The 15451-nt window shown below is 39.1% G+C and overlaps 1 protein-coding gene across 1 annotated transcript; it reads left to right on the top strand.

Annotated features, from left to right (window-relative positions):
* Nucleotides 1-823: 823 nt before the first annotated feature.
* ttll10 (tubulin tyrosine ligase-like family, member 10) lies at nt 824-14479 on the top strand. Its single transcript, XM_017709118.2, has 12 exons — nt 824-971; nt 2256-2632; nt 3712-3889; nt 4548-4666; nt 4766-4886; nt 5010-5095; nt 6153-6339; nt 6459-6630; nt 6723-6863; nt 10193-10309; nt 11660-11753; nt 13386-14479. The coding sequence occupies exons 2-12, from the start codon at nt 2350-2352 to the stop codon at nt 14327-14329; spliced, it is 2442 nt and encodes an 813-aa protein (XP_017564607.1). The 5' UTR covers nt 824-971; nt 2256-2349; the 3' UTR covers nt 14330-14479.
* The last annotated feature ends 972 nt before the right edge of the window (nt 14480-15451 follow it).

Raw genomic sequence — 15451 nt, 5'->3', positions numbered from 1 at the left:
TACATATTATTTTACACAATGCTCTTATTTTTAAAAAGTGAGAATACAGTAGTTGTAGATGTAGAACTACAAACTGCTCCTATATAGTAAGTAGAGCTGATAAAATGGACAATGAGTGTAGAAACAAAGAGGTAGTCATAATGTTATGCCTGACCAGTGTAAAGTTAGAAGCATAAAACGATTACAAACATGCTTTCTAGAAGTACTAGTTAAAAAAAAAAAAAAAAAAAAAAGGTCAGTAAGGTTCTCTACAATTAACTATGTAACTTAAATACACAAAGATTTTGTTTACATCCACTGAATTATGAAGAAATTAAAATGTCCCTTTAGGAAAACAATTAAAACTATTTTTTTACTGAAAATGCAAAAACCATTTTATGGAAGTGATGCACCAACAATTATAGAATAACTGCTTTACATGTTCATATACTCCATACTGAGGTTTCTGGGAAGGCTCTGTGTAGCATAAACACCCCATTGTGACTGAGATTTATATTTAGCAGTAGAACAGTAGGAGAGAACAGAGCTGGAATGTGTTTTGTTATATTTGATGCTGGATCCTGTTGCCCTGTGGCAAATGTTATTTTACACCTAATCACACACAATGGGATGAAACCCCCCACCACACAAATCCATTATGATTGACACTCCGTTCTCATATTACTTCTGTGCCAAAACAGTGAGCTTGGCAACAATTAATATTGAATGACTTTAAACCCGCAAGTTGGTTCGGAGAGCGCGAGGAATCATTTCCTCGCCTTCTATTGTTCTGGTTCCGTTCACAATGAGAAGCTGTTACTAGGATACCAAGTTCCCAGGCAACGGGTAGCTGTTTACTCTGCTCTGGTTAGTTTGTTCATACACAGAGTAACTCTGCCTCAGTGCCTTTGGCGTGTGGGCTAACTGCAGAACAGCAAACTGGCATATCGTCCCACAACAGCCAGTTTAGATGCATTGATTCTTTTATGGAGGTAAAAACATCTTTTCTCTACTGCTGAGAATAGGCATTAGTTAAGAACTGGCATTATACCTTCTATATCAGGGCTTGGCAGACAGTTTAGCTTATTGGAAACCAAGGTGGGCAAATATATCAAACATAGTTGTCCAATTTTTATATATTTCAATTTTAAATCTTGTGTGTGAAAGGCCATTTCTGTTGCAGCCTCAAGATCCCTTTTCATCCTCCACAGCAGACATTTTTAAGATTTTCATTCTCCAAAGCTGTATTTGTGTTTTTACCCTTTTAATCTCTCCAGTCAGTTTTGTCACCTGTGGTTTATGTATGTAATTTATTTATTTATTGCTCCATTTTATTTTTATTTTAAAATGCTTTCACTGTATTGTGCAACAATTCACTCCAAAGTTGTCTTCAAAAGCCACATATTCTGCACTTTCCTTGCACTTTTTACTTTTGTTATGACATTTGTGTAGTTTTATGTACCAAAAAAGTCATAATTATTTTTGTTTGTAAATGAGCTGTTTTGTTTGGCTGTCCTGTATTGTGCCTCATTCAAAAAGCACTCCAGGTAGAAACACTGCTCATAATTTTGCATAGATGTGACATCACAAACTCAATGCATTTAAACTGGCCTGTTTTGCAGCTTATTTACCATATTTGGACAATATAGACTAGAATGAACGGTACAGTCATATGCAAAAGTTTGAACACCTCTGGTCAAATGTTTTGATTCAGCAAGGAAACAGTAATTGTGCATTGTTGGGGGGCAGGACCAGCCTTGTGACACGAAAGGTCGCCGGTTTGATCCCCTGACAGGGATCATGACTGAAGTGCCCTCGAGTAAGGCATCTAACCCCCAACTGCCCACCAGGCACTGTGGATAGGGCTCTGGGCAAGTGTACTCACTAGTGTATTTGTGCCCTTTCACTGCATGGATGGGTTAAATGCAGAGGTGAAATTTCCCTGCTGTGGGACTAATATATAGGGTCACTGTAATATATACATTTGTAGAAGTGTGTACTTAATTTCACTTTCTACATACTATATAAAACCTATTTATTTCTAAAAGAGCATTTTCCATGATATGCTAAAGCAAAAGTGACTCACTTCTTCTGACTTTTCTTGCATGGCCACATTTTAAGAGTAGAAATTATGCCTTAAACCGTTCCTGTATCTTTGACCTTTTTTCTTCAAACCACGCCTCTAGTTTCATACCCCAGCAATCACAGCAAATGCCAAGCTGAAGAGTAACCAGATATGTACACTTAGGCACTCATGCAGCGCGCTGTGTTCCCAGCATCCACACAGGTCAGCCACAGGTGGGCAGGCCCTGATGACATGGTGGATGGAAAATCCTCGTTCCACTCTGTTAATCTAGGCCAGCGACAGTGATGTCATCGGCCAGCTGGGGAGAGCCTGCTCAGAGGAGTGAGGAGTGTGTTACAGAACGGCCGCAGGGTGAAGAGTGCGTCTATGGAGATGCTATAGTTACAGAGGAGCTGGAGGAGGCAGAGAAAGAGTTTGGAAAGGATGAGGTGCAGGGTGGAAAGGAGGGGACGCTGGAGCATGTAGGTGAAGATAAACAGCAGAAGAGGATGAAGTCTCATGGGAGAAGGCAGGATACCCAGGGGATGAATGAAAAACAGGTGACCCAGGCAGATGGAGCTGCGCCAGGTGTGTGTATATGGATATGCGTGTGTACGGGCGAGGGGAAAGACTGTCATTAACTCTGGTCGCTTTTCACTAGTCATTACTGCAGCCTATCCAGGCCATATGTTAATTAGTCTCCTGAGATTACCACGGTCCTTCCTGAGAACATGCTTACTATCAGGGTGGCAGTTCACGGAGTGAGGATTTCTCAGTTAAGCAAATAAATGCAAAATGTCAAGACCGGGCAGTAGCAGAGGGGACATGGCTAACATTATCCATTATCCACTAATGAGAGAAATATCGCTTTGTGAATAACAACCAGGTGGTCTAGTGCTATGGATGTATTTAATAATGTAATATTTTTTTAAGGGTTAGATTTGAATTGACCCCTAGAGTGAAACAGATGAACTGTGTCTGTGCTCAATGTCTACAGAACACTACTGGGGTTAATTAAACACCTTGTTGGATCATGGGCCTCTCTGACACTATTGGTCATAATCTAATAAACTGTGATAGGATTATATTCATCGAATCTTAGGCTGGCGTTACACAGTGAAACTTTGTTATCGTAAGTTTCTTGCGACATATTTTCTTGATAGTTACATGAAGCAATTCAAAAACAATCATAGTTACATGAAACACATTCAATAACTCCTCTATGCTCTGTGTAAAATTAGGTGGCACCAAGAGAGAAAATAAATCCAGCAAAGTCAAAGTTCAAAATCTCCTCAGTCCTCTGCTCCATTCTCTGTAACTCAGCTATGATTGAGCTCAACTGGGCCTAGGTGTCACCCTCACTGCTATTTTGCATGATAAAACAATGGTGAACTAGTCAAATATAATAACTAATATAAAAATAAAATAACTCAAATTTATTAAGTAAAAGCAACTGAAATGAGTTTAAAATAAAACCATAGCAGCAATATGTAAAACAACAATTCTAATCCGTTACGCCCTTAGCGCCTAAGTCACTGATCAATCTTTAAGAATTACCTGTATAGTATTCAAAGCTAGTAAATTGCAGCTACCAGCTACATAAACATTACTGCATCTTATGAAATCAGAGCCTTCCTTTAATTGTCTTTTTGCATGTGACTGATCAGCCTCCATCTGCTTGGTTGAGCACTATCTGAGTGCGAGTAGGAGGTCAACGCTAAAACAGCAGAGAAGGGCTGCGCAGGTGCACTATCCGCAGGCGGACAAGGACGGGGACAAGCATCCAGACGAGCCAAGAGGACCTGGACCCTTCTTCTTTTTTGGAGGTGGAAACGGAGCCTCCATGTGAGTGATTGAGACTGGCCAGCTTTGGTTCACAAGGGTGATTACTTCCAAAATTTCACATTTCACTCAGATAACATTACGATGCAAATAAAGGTCACATCCATGCACAGAGGAATCTCCAGCTTTAGATGTTTTCCACTTAAAACTTCGGCTTATTATTCAGGCTTTAATCTTAAAGGCTGCGGCACACTGAACACGATGCAAATAACCAACATAAAACTGCTAAAGCAGACGAGAGACTATTTTTAAAAATTTTTGTTGTTTGTGCTGTGAAAAAAAGGCAAAATATCTTCAAGTGTCCAAAGACATTCTTTGATCCTCACAAAAAGCCAAATCAATGCCAAGTGGTCGTGGAAATTTAACAGAAGGTAAATTAAATAACGCCACATTTTTTTTACATTTGGTAATACATAAGTTTGATTTAAGTCACTGACAAATTTATTTACTTTCCAAACTAACCGCACAAATAAACCGTGTTTAGTGTGTTCTGGCCTTAAGATTTCTAAATGTATCTAACCCTAAACAAACCATTTTGCATGTTATGTAGTTATGAAAGGGACAATCTGTCAGGAACAAATGTTGAAATAATACATACATTTCTAATGTTCACATAGAATGAACTACTGCAATCACAACATTTGTGTTTAATCTCATTTAGAGTAATTCCATACTGTGAGAGCAAAGGCTGGCAACGTATTTATGACAAGACTCGAGAAGACTACAAGCTAAAGTGGTGTGAACTTAAAGCTCCATGCACCTATAACAGCTTCAGAGCAGGTCATTCTTTTGTGACACTGAATTTTAACAGCATAGCCTCAAATACACTTATGTCATTTATGTCATGCTGGGGTTGTGATTTTTTTTTCCCACTTGTAGGAGAACAGCTGGTTTATCAAATCCCAAATAACAAAGTCCTGACCACTAAGATAGGCCTCCTCAACAGTCTACGAGAGTATGACAGGGTGTGCAGTAAGGTCAAGCAGGGACAAGGCCTCAGGTCACACACCACATACCTTAGATAATATACTAATAATAACTGTAGAAAATTCCTGTGTGAGAAATATGTTCCTATTTTTTTTAACTTGAAAGAGTTCATTAAGAAACGCAATGTGTTTTGTAGGAAGTTGAAGATGGAAGAGTTTATTCCAGATACGTTCCGTATGGATGTGAAAGATGAGAGGGAAGCTTTCTTTGCCCAGCAAGAGGGTAAATGCAAGTTATCGTGTAGTTGAATCACTTTGCATAAAGGTTTATTTTACATAAATGTATTGTGGTCTAAGTCCTCACAATGAAAAGCAAATGCCCGTCCATATCATCCATGCATTTCTTATATATTGATCACTTTTACATTCATTCATCCAGAGAATTAGACAGTATCACAGTATAGATTCCGCTGTTAAGTGAGACTCAGCCGCCAGCTAGCTAGCTTTTATTTGGCTGGATAACCAGCTTACAGTGTTCAACTACGTGGTGGAAGTTAAATGTGACAAAGTCAATGACTATTTGTAGTTTCAAAAATGTCAGCGTATCATCCCATATAACATAAAAATACATTTGTAGTTGTCTAAATTAGATTACAAGTGAGCTAACATTAGCCTGCACATTTTGCTCCACTGTCACTGCTAGATACACAACTGAGTAAACTGTCAAGTGATGGCTGTCATTTAAAAATAAAGATTTATTGTCTTATCATCCACATTGCCTTCAGTAAGTGCTGGTAAAGCTGTTCCTTTCAGCTTGAGTCAGCTGGTAAATCTGTATGGAGCGGAGCTACATTGAGCCCAGCTTTCAAATGAGTCGGCAATAAATGCTCAATACAAACTCTTGCACTGGGGGTCACTTCAACCCCAGAAAGAAAATGTGAGCCATTTTGATTTGTTCTGGTTATTTGGAACAGAATGTAGAGAGTGACCAGTCTCCCTCTTGCATCCCAAAACTGAGCATTCGCAAAAGAGTGCCTCTTCCTCGCAGCTGTGACGTTACTCAGAGCGATAAGGAGTGTGTGAAGTGTGGGAGCATCAGCTGATTTGACAGTTCATGAATTTGTAATATGAAGTAGCTTATGATTCACTATATTCAATTAGTGTTGTCTATGACACCCAACATCACACTGCAGTGTCTAATAAATATTGAACTGAAGCTGCTAATATATCATATTATTATATACGTTCTGATTAAGTAGTAAAAATACTGTGCTGGGACTTAGGAAGTTAGGAAGAGCCAATGTTCTTTCATTTTGTGACACGTTCTGTCCCTGATGTAGGATTACATGCTGGCAAAGGTAACATGTGGATCTGCAAGCCAACAGGCCTAAACCAGGGACGAGGCATTTTCCTTCTGAGGAACCTGGAGGACATCATAGGCTTCAGAGCCAAAATTGAGAACAAAGCAGATGGCCTAGCGAACAGGAAGTTTCCTTTCCGTATGCCACAGGCTCAGATTACTCAACGGTGCGTAGAATGGATGCCTTTATATTTCATTATTTGTAACTGTGCCTTTACTTCATTCATTTTACTCGGTTATTAAAATAGTTGTATAGTCTATAGACCTGAAGTCTTGGATCTTTTAGGTACATCCAGAATCCTCTGCTGCTTAAAGGCAAAAAGTTTGATGTAAGATCATACTTTCTTATCGCCTGCACCACACCATACATGGTGTTCTTTCGCCATGGTTACGTTAGACTGACCTGTGACCTTTATGACCCCAATTCCTTCAACCTCTCAGCACATTTGACCAACCAGGTAAATTATTTATTAATAATATATTTCAAAACTTTTTTGAAAACTCGCAGTTTCTCACTTCTGATCAATTTTGTGCCTGATTTTAAATGCAGTATATGCAGAAGAAGAACCCTTTGTACAGCATGCTGAAGGAAGAAACAGTCTGGTCCATGGAGCGCTTCAATGCCTATATTAATGAGAACTTCATGGAGCCCAAGGATTTGCCAAAAGACTGGGTTTTGAGTGTTTTTGCAGTGAGTTCTGTTTTACTTGGTACACTACCAAAATTTCGAAAACAGATTTAATATGGGAATACTGGGGAGGGTGGTGTAAATAGTTGGAATACAAAGTCCACTTTGCATTTGTTTTATTTCCAGTGATTTTTTAGGAGATATTTCTTAGGACATTATATATAAAAGATAACTCACTTGCACACAAAATGAGATAATCAAAGGTGAAATGGGAGTTTCTTTTTATTTTTTCATACTAGAAATGAAAAAGTAAACAAAAATGTCCAAAATGAAAAACAAGCATTCAAAAAATGATTTGATATAAAAAAATAAAAAAAACACAAAACGATATGACTCCTAGCAACTGTGCAAAACCTGTTAGAACATCAAAACTGTCACCATCAGATAAGCAGCACTTAAAGTACTTTCACCACTAAGAGAGAGGAGAAAATCGAGCTCCACTCTTGCTTCAAATCTGGAAAAACAGGAAGGTGTTTTTGTCCATTCTTCCACTGCGAGAAGGCAACTCAACACTGTCTGATAGGATGTCTAACAGACAAGAAGCCATTACTGCCTTATAGGCCATTTCTACTTATAACTCTAAACACGTTTTGTTCAGTAAGATGCACTGGGGAATAGGGTAGTGTGCTCAGAACCATAGACATAATCTTCCCTTGCATATAAGGGGATTAATAAGAAGTTAGCGAGAGAAGCTGTTATAGGTAAGTATGAGAAAAGGCAGTCTTATGTATAAGGTAGAAGGGTGGAGTTTGAGTGTTGGCACAGTAACAGTGGTTTAATAAGAGTTAAATTCACAAAGGAAATTCAAGCTGTGTTTACGGTTCAAAAGAAACAGCTGAGTTATCAGCTTATAGGTATAACTTGGATCCCAAGAGTGTGACGTAACTGCCAGTTAAACAAGGAAACAAAATCTTTGCACAAGGTCAATCATTAACACCAAATACAGAACATAATTATTTGATCTTGGTTTACAGTAATATGTTAATAATTCCAAGTCCTGCCCATATCCTGTAGTTGTTACATGACTACAATAAATATTCTGATTTATTCTTATTAAGGGGACATTAGAAATTCGTCAAGAAGAGTCAGGAGACTGGAGCTTCAGCGTTGACTGGAGTTCATTTCCACATGCAGATTATGGGTATAACGTGGTCGATCAACAGTCAATCAGCAGGATCAGGAGTCTAGTTTTATTCACGTGCATGCAGACTGGCACAGCTTGATCATCAGTGTGTGACAAGTCTAGTCTGGTCGGTAATCCAGTTTGCAGTCCTGTCTAACAAGAATATTTTGGAAGGACCTTTTATACATTGAAAACTAGAGGGGGGGGGGGGGGGGGGGGGGGGGTAAGGAGGGGTTGTAGAAGGAGAATACGAATAGAGATGTAGGGGTAGAGATAAGGGGAGGTGTGATTGTTATCACCTTAAGGTTATGAGACAAAGGGTAATTTCAATACAAACAAAGAAGTGATCAGGCAAGGTGAGAGTGCGACCAGTTTCACCTTGCTGCCATTTGCTTAAACTCTTAAATGAACATGGTTTAGATCTTAAGAAAATAACATAAGGGAAAACAACATATATTAAGAATATATAAAGGGGGCAGTCGTGGGCTGGAGGTTAGGGAACTGACCCTGTGACTGGAAGGTTGCTGGTTTGATCCCCGCTGCCGACAGTCCGTGACTGAGGTATCCTTGAGCAAGACACCTAACCCCCAAATTGCTCCCTGGGCGCTGTGGATAGGGCTGCCAACCGCTCTGGGCAAGTGTGCTCACTGCCCCCTAGTGTGTGTTTATTCACTAGTGTGTATGTGGTGTTTCACTTCAGGGATGGGTTAAATGCGGAGGTGGGATTAAAAAAGTATCACTTAACTTTTCTCTCAGACAAAATGTCCCACTGCTTATACATGTCCTTTTAAAATGAAAATGGCGCCTTTATTTAAGACACCTTAGCCAAAAGATGTTTGGTTACTGAAAATACAATTAAGGTCAGGTTAAGATACAGACATGTGTGTCTTATAATTTTTCTATAATGAGAACCGGCCCGGTTTACTCCAAATATTGCAAAATTTCAACAAAATATAGGGACTTGTAGTAGACCATGAAATATTACATGAAAACTTACTATTAAAATATTTCTGAGCTTCTGAGTGTGTATATTGGTTAAACTGCTGCTGAAGCTCAGCTAGTGTATTTGGTGATATGACTGGTGTGGTAGAATTGAGGTGTAACCACTGTCCCAGGCTGTTGTGGAGGGGGAAATGGGTGCACACACATCACTGTAGTGCATGCTGGGGATTGTAGAGTAGCGTGTAATAAAACACTAATATAACATTAGTGTTTCTTTATATAAAAATGAAAATACTTTTGCGAGCCTTGTTTGACATATAGGTATAAAGATACATAACAGCACAAAAGTCATTGACCAGTTATTATTTATTTCCAGGTAATTTGGCCATTAACTATACATTTGTCATGTTTTAGGAGATATTTCTGTGCAGATTAGGTAATTCAAGATAATCCACTTGCATATTGAAGGAAATGTCACAGGAAAATACGAGAAAAAAACCCCCACAAGTTTCAAAACTGCAGTTTGAGAAAGACATAGATAAAATATGACCCCTTACAATTGTGCAAGACCTGGTACACCACCAAAACTGTCACCATCAGATAAGCAGTACTTAAAGTACTTTCATCTTTGAGAAAGAGGACAAAATCAAGTGCCACCCTTGCTTTAGATCATAGGGGAAGTTTCTGTCCACCCTTTGAATGTGAGAAGACACCTCAACACTATGAGTCTAAAAGGATGTGTAGCTGTCAAGAAGCCAATACTGAGAAAAAAAAAGAACATCTGCAAATCAAACAAAGAAGCTGGTGTTCTCAGAACAGTGGACTGAGAACCCCAGAGTCCAGACCTCAACATCACTGAATGTGTTTGGGATTTCTTGTGAGAAGTAGAAAATGCAACCAACTTCAAAGACTGAACTTTGGAGGTAAAAATATGGCTGGAGTTGTCTTTGAAACTAAAAGTAAGTCTACTGAAAGGAATGGAAGCTGTAATAAAGGCAAAGCGTGGAAATACTAAAAGAAAAAAAAGGTTTCATTTCCAAATTTCATTGCTCAAGCTGTTATTTTTAGTGTAATTTTCTGTTAAATATTTGTTTCCTGCTTTTTTCACTTATGCTCAGTACAAACGTTCTAAACATTTGCTTTGACTGAAAATTGAGTGAATACTGAATTTTGCATAGTATTTTTCCTGTATTTAGCTACAATATTGTATTATACTACTGAAATTGTCTATAAAGACAGCAACGTGCTTGTGTGTTTGATTCTACAGAAGCGTATGCAGCAGATTATGATACAGTGCTTTCTGGCTGTCAAGTCTAAGCTGGAGTGTAAACTGGGCTACTTTGATCTGATTGGCTGCGACTTCTTGATTGATGAGGACTTCAAGGTGAGATATTGTATCTATCTAAACTAGCACAGTCTGCTAGTTTCTGTGTCTGTGTGTGAGCACTCGCACAGCAGCCTGCGTGTTTGTGTGGGTTTTCCATGCTAACCTCACCAGAGGCTTGGCAGCTCCCTTTAGAGAAACACAGGGGATTATCATCAAAATGATCTTGAAAACGGAATAAGAAGTGTGACAAAAGTATCTTTGTAATGATCAGTGTTTGTTTATATCATAATTTAAGTTCCTTCAAGTCAAATTATGTTACAGTTTTCAAATATTTGAATATTTCTCAGAAAACTTCATGTTCTAAATTACAGTTCCTCCCTATGGTGCATCCTAAATTTTACCCTGTCAAGCAGTTGCTAGGCAACCTGCGTTCCAGCAGCAGTAAACATGTGGTCCCCAGGCTGCAGACACCAGCTTACTGGATCATTATGCATTCATGTGTGATCCAATCAACAGTTTACTAGTATCTGTCTGAGCTGAGTGTTTCACATTGAATCACGGCAGGTGGCTTAATTAATCCTTATTCCTGTCATTTTTAAAGAAATAGAATGATTAAAATCACATTTGTACAGATGTCAGTTTCAGAAACAACGTAAGCAAGTCTATTCGAGATTATCTAACAAGTGTGTGCTGATTTAGGTATGCAGTTTGCATAATGCTGATTGGTAGGTATAAGCCACCACCCAGCAGCACTGCTGTGTCTGATCCACTCGTACCAGCACAACACACCACCACCACATCACTGTTACAGCAGCGCTTAGAATGATCCACCACCCAAATTGTACCTACTCTGTGAGGGTCCATGGGGGTGCTGACCACTGAAGAACAGGGTAAAAGGGTGCTAACAAAGTATGCAGAGAAATAGATGGACTACAGTCTGTAATTGTAGAACTACAAAGAGCACCAATATAGTAAGTGGGGCTGATTAAATGGACAATGAACATAGAAACAAGGAGGTGGTCATAATGTTATGCCTAATCGCTGTATATTACAATTTATGTTATAGTCATGGGCCTACAGCCTTCTCCTTCCATCATGTTGACATAAACTGATATTTAACAGACATAAAAAAAGACATTTTTTTAGACAGTGAGGTAAGGATGCCATCTAATGGTTAGGACTTGACTGATAAACAATCAAATGATACACCACACTTTAGCTATTGATCAATTGGATCAAATGTAAATTAATAATTTGATAATGTACTTTCAGCACCACTGAATGAAGTAGAACAGTGAATTATTAAAACTAAGTAATACAAGCAGTGTGAAGTCAAACGTATCTGCTTATATGCTTCATATACAAAAATGTGCTTGCATTATATTCATAGCATGTGGTTATTTGTAGGTCTGGCTGCTGGAAATGAACTGCAACCCTGCCCTTCATACAAACTGTGAAGTGCTAAAAGAGGTGGTGCCAAGAACAGTGACTGAAACCCTGGGTAAGGCCAAAGTGAAAGTAGCTGGGCCAACCTACACTCTTAAAAACAAAAGTGTCAAAAACAATTCAATCGAGCAGTATAAAGCCCACTTTCAGTCCCCTAAAGAACCTTTCAAAAGAGAGATATTTAGAGAACCAGTTTGGTAACCATGAAACTAAGTTTACAGATCCTTTACACAACATGAAGATTGAACACTGAATAAAGTAGGTAAAATTTTAAAAGCAGAGAGCATCAGACATTTAATGTCGGTCTGAATTTCTTGGGTAACACCTTACTTCAACCAACTGCCTCAACATCTTTGCTCCAGGCTTGAGTAAAGTAGAAGGCAGGCAGTAGAAACTAAACCCTGGGGAGGTTTTTTACCTTTTGGACCTGAACCATCCACCACACCACCATGTCATGGCAGAGGTCATATGGCATCATGAATAGGGGTGAAAGATTATATTCAGTGATATAACAGCACAGTGTGACATTACCAGTAATTGTTATGATAGATGCCATGATGTTTGATGTCTTGACTGGCTAACTAGTGTACATTTCACAAAAATCTGAAGGTGACAAGCTGTCATTTTGTCATGACAACTACTGATAATGAGAACAAGACACTGCTATATTGTTGAATATAATCTGTCATGACAACTCACAACATTTACCATTACATGATTATGGCATGGTTATGCCAACATTATGTAGCAGAAGTCAATTAAAACGTTACTGATTGTTGCGTTTTTTTGTTGTTGTTGTTGTTGTTATGAGAGTGCACATACTAGACCAGTGGTCCTCAGGGACTCCTAGACAGCTCATATTTTTTGCTCTATCCCTGTATGTTGTAAGTTAGTTTGGAGAAAATCAGGACCATCTGGGGACCCTTGAGGACCAGTTTGAAAACAACTGCACTAGATGATAAGGCAAAAAGAAAAGCAAAACACACTAAATGAATTTCAGCTACAAAAAAAAGTGCTGAAATACCCCAAATCTCATATCGTATGATACAAGCAAAGCTGAGTTTGTCTTTTTAAATCAGACACAAAAACTAGTGAAAACACAAACTGAGGATGAAAATTCAATTGAGAAGCACAGATATCATTCTACAGTGTTAGCTGGATAAATATTGTACAATCAGAGTGCCTTAATGTCTGGGCCCATACCTTGTAAACATTATAAGTCTTTTATCTACCCGTGTTCAGCAAGTAGCTCCTCAGTCTGTCATTTGCAGCACATGTGGCATGCATACATCATTTTTGCCCTTTTTTCTTAATCGTGTCTCATTGGCTTCAGTTTTAGATAGTGAAAATTTGCAAGAAAGGGGCAAAGTTAAAATTGAGCTAAAAAGCATCTAGGCATGCCTTAGGACTGTATATCTATGCTAAGAAATATTTTTAAGCATGTACATCCAAGCCAAGGACAAGTATAAGTAGAGTTTTAAAGCTAATACAAAGCAGCACAGTTATTTTTGTTTGTGTAAGAAACAAGGTGCAAAGTGTGTAATCATGAGGGACTAGATGTGTATGTATTCCATGAATATGTGCGATTGCAGTTCTGGTTCAGGGTTATTTATAGTTCTTTGTGTTGCATTCACACGCAATTCTAGCTGTTATGGGTTTCACAGCAGAACATCTTATCTTTTCCTAGATCTAGCCTTAGAGATCTTCAACAAATGCCGTGGTGGGCTGAAGCTGTTTCCTCTGAGCAGCCAGAAAGACTTTGTTCTACTGTATTGTGGTGAGAGCACAAGCATACCTTTCACAAAGCAAAGGAGTAGAACAGTGGGAAGCCTCCGGATGGCCCATCCCAAGAGAGGCTCCACCCCTAAGAAAACAAACAGAGCTACTGTGGCACCAAATGGAGATAATTCTGCCACTCGGACCACAGGGTCCATATGTAGCTCTGAAACCTTGGCTAATCATTCTGTACCTTCTGTATTAGCCAATTCCTCCTGTTCCTCTTCCACTGCTTCATCTTCATTATCTTTTGTGGAGCCTGTTAAGCCAAAACAGAATTCAACCAGTGAGACATTTGCATCTACCACTGACATAACTACCTCAGAAACACCAGCCAACCATAATGTCCCTTTCTCAGCATGCCCCTCCTACTCCTCCTCCTCCTCCTCAGGCCCCACCCCCGCGGTCTTCAAGGCCATCTTTTGTGACCAACAACTTGCTGAGTCCCAATCTAAGCAGGTCTCAGGAAAAACAACTACGACCCAAAAAAGTCGCAGGGCTAAACCTGCAGAAAAGAGCCGAAGTCGCCCACGCACAAGGAAAGCCACCCAAAATCGTTTGGAATTGCGCCTCAATAAGTGTACATGGCAACAGTCAGGAATGACCACTGTCTTCAGAATGCCACCAGAGACAGCAAGGGCTAAGAGTACCATCACATCTCTGTCCAGTCCTGCCTTGAGCGAAGCATTAGACCTCACCCGTGGGCTCAGGTCTCAGGGCAACCAGTATGGACGGAGCTTCTGTCTGAAGCCAACAGAATCTGACCTGGCCCAGTCACTCTCTTGTCAGCCTTTACGGTCAGAAAAGCTGGAATCCTTCACTAGCACAGAGAAGAGTTCTCCAGTAAAGTCTTAGGATGGACACACGATTCATTGTTGCAGTATTGAGACGAGTGATGAGCAAAAACGCAAACGTAAGGTGCTTTCCTTAATACAAGCAGCACACGCAGAACTATAGAATTCACAAAAAATTATAATAAAGATTGAAGTTTGAAAAAAGTAACAATTAATGCCAATTTCTGCCATATTTGTTTATGTTGTGGAGGCTTACAGATGTCATTAAAGTATGTTGAGAATATAATAACCTTATGGTGCAACCCTATCTATCATGTGGTTACCCACCAGTTTTTCCTCTTCCACCAAACAACAAAATTTGCCAAAGCACAGAAAAAAAGGACACAGAGTACTTTGCAAAGGTCACAGAACCTTCATTTATTTAATTTCCTGTCAATAGTTTGTTTTTTTATTTTCAGGAGTTATTTCTACATTCTTTTGCATAAATCGCAGAAGTTTCCAACACTGAAGTTGTTCAGAGATACAGAGAAAATGGGACTCCTAACAACAAGCATTCATCTTTGAGAGATAGGAGAAAATCAAGCTCCATGTGTTTCTATTCATGCTTCTAAATAAAGAAAATCTGCAAATTAATTAAAGAATTTGTTGATGTTCTCAGAACAATGAAATGTTCACCCTCAAAACATAAAGGTGCTAAAAAGCATTCCTTGCGCAATGTCATAGAAGAACCATTTTTGGCACTCTAAAAAAATCCTTTCAACGGATTCTTATGTTTTAGAAACCTAGAAAGGTCAAAAAAGGTCAAATAAAACATACTGAGAGTGTAATACCACTGAACAAGTTAGTGGACTACATCATATCAGTCATGCGGCCACCCACCAGTGTTTTCGAGCAACAAATACGTTAAGTGTTAACCCCAAGTTCAGATGAATACTGTGTACCATTCCTCACTATAAACACACACCTCACTTCAATTTGTGGTTTGGTGTTGTGACTACTACTGTTTGTATATGGGCTCCTCAACGTGTAATCATCTTATCTGGGTAGTACTCCAGCAGTATTGCTTCTAGATCTCCTCCGTGTGTCAAGCTAGATGTAATTAATAGTTTCATTTGTATTGCCCTCACCAAGAGGCAGCAGTTAGGCAGCTCAGGGTGAAACTGAGGAAGTTGTCTTGGCCACA

Source organism: Pygocentrus nattereri, chromosome 9 (assembly GCF_015220715.1).
Source record: "Pygocentrus nattereri isolate fPygNat1 chromosome 9, fPygNat1.pri, whole genome shotgun sequence".
Classification (NCBI taxonomy): Eukaryota; Metazoa; Chordata; class Actinopteri; order Characiformes; family Serrasalmidae; genus Pygocentrus; species Pygocentrus nattereri.
Note: the sequence above shows the minus strand (reverse complement) of the source record. Positions and strands in the feature narration are given on the sequence as shown.